This window comes from Maylandia zebra, linkage group LG8 (genome assembly GCF_041146795.1).
Source record: "Maylandia zebra isolate NMK-2024a linkage group LG8, Mzebra_GT3a, whole genome shotgun sequence".
NCBI classification, from domain to species: domain Eukaryota; kingdom Metazoa; phylum Chordata; class Actinopteri; order Cichliformes; family Cichlidae; genus Maylandia; species Maylandia zebra.
In genome coordinates, this window is record NC_135174.1 from 18,014,202 (window position 1) to 18,019,572 (window position 5,371).

The following is a 5,371-nucleotide window of genomic DNA, read 5'->3' on the forward strand; positions in this document are numbered from 1 at the left end:
AACAGGGAGTAAATCGGATTGGGATGAGGCTCTTACAACTACTATGACCTGGATTACTGAGAACCTACACAGACATTTCACAATTTTATATAATGTCCTGTCTGTTTAAAGGTTGCGTTTCATGTTTTAAAGTAAGAATGTATTATGAAGTACTTGGATGAGATAAAATGGGACAATTTTCAGTAGATTCACCACACATGAGATTTAAGCTACTAGTACGTTTATAATAACTGTTGTATTTGCAAAAATGTACAATTTTAGTTCATCTTAAACTTTGTAGAGGACAAAAAAGTAATACCTGGGCACATTCGGCATGGTATCACTTTCTGTCGTATTTGTTTACATAACCGTAACAGTGTACCATACATTTAATATAGGTTCACCAAGTACACTTAAGCTACTCGCTGAAGCTTTTACTTTGGAAGGTCATGGCGGAAATCACGTGTTTACGTCGGCTTGCTTGACGCAACGGCTTTAAATGGGAATACCCTCGATCCGCTGTGGAGTCTCCTTTAAAAAATCTTACCGCGTCACTGGGATGCGGATCTGGGAGCCGGACACCTAGCCGACCATCCCCGCTTATATATGCCCTCCACCGGTAGGCCGTTTTCCTCTCTGTGTTATTTTTCTTCTTCTTTTATTTTTAACGTGTGTCACATTTAAATAGTTACATCAGCCTTTTATTCTGCTCCGTTCATGCAATGACCGGCTTATGACTTTCAGAGGTAACCTCTCATACAGAAATAGTTCGCCGGGGTTAAAATTAGATAGCTTAGTGTGTAAATGTGTGCTATTAATAACGCAGTGGCTGCTGGGGAGATCAGGCTTGTGCTCACTTGGCACATGTGTGCACCAAAGCTGTAGGTTGCATGTCATTTTTAGTTCCTGGAGGCAGCCTGCATAACATGTTACGAATGTTATGCAAATATTAACAATCGATCAAGTCAGGTCTTGTTGTTTTACTTTCTGTATGCACCCAATGCCCTCTGTCGCAGTCACAGGTACAGCTAGATTGCAGTACTGGGTTAATAACATGCTTATAAAATCAGCCTGGCCTTCTAGGGCGTATTCGTTATGCATCACACTCCTGTTATGTTGGTTTCCAGGAACACCAATTATGTTCCTGGGTCAATGTTTACTCATCCAAAAGTGTCAGAAACACTGGCATTGATTATTTTACAATTTTCTTTTATAATTTTGATTTTGTTTTGTTTTGTTTTCTGTAGTGATGCAGATGACATGTGACATCTCTTATCAAATCATTTCTTTTCTCTGATCTGCCACTTTTAATGTTTCCTACCTTGGCGGGAAAATGCTCACGTGAATTTAATAATGGCTCATTTCACACACACACGCCCGACAAGTGGAATGCATCCCACTGTTAACACCTTTGCTTTTCGTTTCTGCTATGAGGTGTCTAAAGATTAATTGCCATATCTGCAAATATGACATATTTATGTCAAGTTTTAAAACTTGGCATGAAAACTAAAAGGAGGTTACAGGGGAAAAAATTGTTAAAGCTTTACATTTTTCAAAATATACACTCCTGTTCATCTTCAATTCAGAGGAATCATAGCTCTTTTCATAAAAACGTCTACATTTCACAGTAACTACTCCAGTAGATTTAACATCCCACCAAACGTCTGTGACATAATCAGCCCTCTCTTCGCTGGAGTTACAACAGGCCTGTAAAAGGGGAAGCCTTGTGCTATATATCAGCTATGTAAACAAGAGACTGGCACTGCTGGAAGATGTGGCCTCTAAGTTTAAATAAATGATTTTAAAAAGGACTGAAGGCATGTTTGTGTGGAAAGAGATTTAGATAAAGAGTTTAACAATTTGCCCTTCTTTGGGGTTGTTGTTGTTGTTGTTGTTTTTTTCATTTCTTTCATTAATTGTAATGAACATCCTGTTTATGAGGTACTTTTGTTTCATTTAAACTCCCTTCCTTTACTCTTGTAAACACACATTTCCCCTTCAGCTCATAGCCTCATTAAGAGTCTTAATGCATGTTGTTGTTTTCCTCTGGTGCTTCAGTTTAATTTAACCCTGAACTCTCTGTGATTTAAACTCTGATTGATGGCTTTTTTAGCTTCTCGCCATTAAAGTTTTACACCAGGATGCTATAAAACAGTGTGCTTCAGAGTCTGCTGTTCTTGACGGTGAGAAAAAAAGGGCTCTCTGTTTCATTCCTTCCACCTCTGCTTTTTTCCCCCCCCCCAGAAAGAAATCACTCACCAAAGATGACAGCTCCTTTAACGCCTGCCGCACCACAGGATCAACGCTTTTTGGTGTTGTTTGACTTCGACGAGACCATCATTTGCGAAAGCAGCGACGATGCTTTGGTGCGTACTCTGCCAGACAAAGAGCTCCCTGCTTGGCTGAAAAACAGTTACAGGGAGGGGCAGTATAATGAAAATACGCAGAAGATTTTGGCCTACATGGCTGAGCAGGGCGTCTCTAAAGACTCCATCCATTCAGCAGTGGAGAAGATCCCACCAAATCAAGGCCTCATGAATCTCTTCCAGTATCTGCAGAGCCACCAGCAGGACTTTGAGCTTGTGGTGGTCTCCGATGCCAACATGTATTTTATTGAAACCTGGCTTAGGCATGCTGGGGTGCGTGACCTTTTCAGAAAGATTTTCACAAACCCATCCAGTTTTAATGCGGCTGGTCAGCTTGTGCTCCTCTCTTTCCACTCGCACTCATGCCCCCGTTGTCCTGATAACATGTGCAAGCAGGTGATCCTTCGGGAGTATTTGGCGGAGCGGCAGAAGGAGCGTGGCGGCGTTCCCTTTCAGAGGGTCTTCTATATTGGAGATGGGGCCAATGACGCCTGCCCTTGTCTGGCTTTGGGGCCCCGGGACACGGCTTTCCCCAGGAAAGACTTTCCAATGCACAGGCTGCTAAAGGAGTTTCAGCAGTCTGCCAAGTTCAAAACAAACATTGAACCTTGGGTCAGTGGCAAAGACATAGTAGACTGCCTGAAGAAAATAGTGGAGGAGAAATGAGAACTGCATGCCTGTACTTGTGAAAGAAGGTCTGTAAGAGGGAAACAAGTGCAATAAAGGTGCGCCAACACTAGTCCACTTGGCAGGCAGGTTATGCATGATTTTAGCCGAGCAACAACCAGACCATCCTACAGATGTAGGATTTATTTTATTTTTATTCTTCAACTTTGTGAAATCTTAATTGAAAATGATCAAATGTGGTAGTAAGAGGTTCTAAATAGAAGATTCCTTTTTGTACCAGGCCAGGTGTTTCCCCTTGTTTCCACTCTCTATGCTACGATAAGCTAGCCAGTAAATGGTTAACTCATAGTGCTAATGGTTTTTAAATATAATGTTTGACAAGACACTTAAACTGCTGTAATTCTAGCCTCATGCAAAAGGCTATTTCATCCCAATGACTCTGGTATTAAACATGTATGCCGCATTGTAAATCGCGTGGTATTAAAATTCAGTTAGCTAGCAATAGCAAGGATATTTGATCAATAATAGATATGCAGTATTCATTATGCACTTTGTTCTCCTTATCAAGTCTGATAAATGGGAGAGAACATCGTAACCAAATTGTCATGCGTGCTCTGAAGTTGCCGTTTATGAAGCAACCATCCCCTTCAGTACACGTGTAGTTTACATTTTTGAGCAATGCGAACTCTGATGGTTTGCTTCTCCTCTTAACTGTATGAGATTTCATTCATGGGGAGATTTAAACTTTTTCTCTTTTGTCACGCTTCCTTTAAAAAAACTCCATCTACGTCCACATAAGTAGGGCCAGGTGTTATGAAACTTTCTGGGACATATGACCATGTTGGCCAAGGACAAGGTCAGAAAAGACAAGAGATAAGATGACATACGCCAGTACCTGTGCACTCCCCACCTCCCATTACTGATACTTAATCTGGGCTTGATTGCACAACAGTAATTTACACCAGGCATGCCATAGACACACAGCTGCCGGTCGGTCTAACGTTATTCCCTGTCCCTCTGAAACAATGGAAAAAAGCCAAATGCACACTACCAATTTTAGAAGGGTTAATGTAATGGAATCATACCATATTAAAAACTTCTAGTGATTATTTTTACTGATAAGATGTTTTCATTTTGGGTCAGGATAAAGAAGTTCTTCTTTCTATTTGAATGCTTTCCCAGTTGATGATTTTCAGTATATCTGCATAAATCAGCATGTAAATTCATTTCTTCCTCACTAAACTTGCAACAGGGGAAAAATATATACTTAGTATTGTTTGGTATTGATTATGAAGAGTTAATTATTGCATTGAAGGGTATTCTTTTCTTAATTTTTTGTTTGAAGCAATACTTTACATCTGTTAAGTCTTGAATCCCTTGTGAGACTGGTTTCAGCTTTAGAAAAGCTAATATTGAACTATGTTAGGTTAATGCTGTCTGTCTTTACCAAGATGAATTTGATACTCAAGAGTTCTGTTTCCTGGTTGAATAAAGTCCATGTTTGTAAAGGGAAAAGTGGGTGCTAATGAAAAGAAGTAAAACGGTAAAGTAGTGTGTAAAACTGGTGACATTTTTTTAGCCTTAACAAATGACAAATTGTTGTGTAAGTGCTGGAAATTTACTTTAAGGGGTGTTTTTTTAATTTCTCAGGGAAGGGAGACTTAAACGAGCAACATCATATAGCAGCATTTGTTTATTTTGTACTGTTGAATTTCAACCAAACAAATTTTACTTGTGAACTTTTATAGATGTCATGAGTCTGACTCTGAAATTCACTGAGCTCTAAACCTAATTCTTATCCAATGCTGTGTTACAAATATGCTGTGGGTGTTCCTCTGTATCGTACTGTAATTGTAGAGATCATGGTTTAAGACTGTAAAAACATTAGTTTACTTTAAATCTGTGTACCTGTAAAACTAAAATAGATTTGGTGCAATAACTAAATGCTCTATACAGAGAGGTTATACTGGATGAAAAACTTGACTTGTGATATTTTTATGTGTGTTACTCAACCACAGATCACTTCAATATTGCGATTTTTAGACAACCATGCTTATATTACAACAATGGGGGGGAAAGAAAAGGTCTTGTTTTTCGATTTTGCGGTTTGTTGTATATTCATTACATCAAAAGTTCTATTATGCGTGTAATGTATCATATTAACAGGAATATAAAGCCATTACCTGACAATGTGTTTTTGTTGTTTGGTTTATATCTGTGACACAAAATCAACACCCCGTAAAGATGAGTTCTAATTTATAACAGCACATGCAAAAACACCACAGAGCTTGAGCACAGCAAATCTTTTTACAGTATAAAAAATATACTGGAGAAAATAACACAGTTATAATTCATCTTAAGCTGAAATGGCCTTTGAGAAGAAGTATAGTTTCAGTTGG

At 39.0% G+C, this 5,371-nt stretch overlaps 1 protein-coding gene across 1 annotated transcript; it reads left to right on the forward strand.

Moving 5' to 3' along the window:
* Positions 1 to 472: 472 nt before the first annotated feature.
* Positions 473 to 5,166, forward strand: LOC101469983 (putative phosphatase phospho1). Its single transcript, XM_004567477.4, has 2 exons — positions 473 to 598; positions 2,224 to 5,166. Exons 1-2 carry the CDS (start codon positions 586 to 588, stop codon positions 3,009 to 3,011), a joined length of 801 nt encoding a protein of 266 aa, XP_004567534.1. The 5' UTR covers positions 473 to 585; the 3' UTR covers positions 3,012 to 5,166.
* The last annotated feature ends 205 nt before the right edge of the window (positions 5,167 to 5,371 follow it).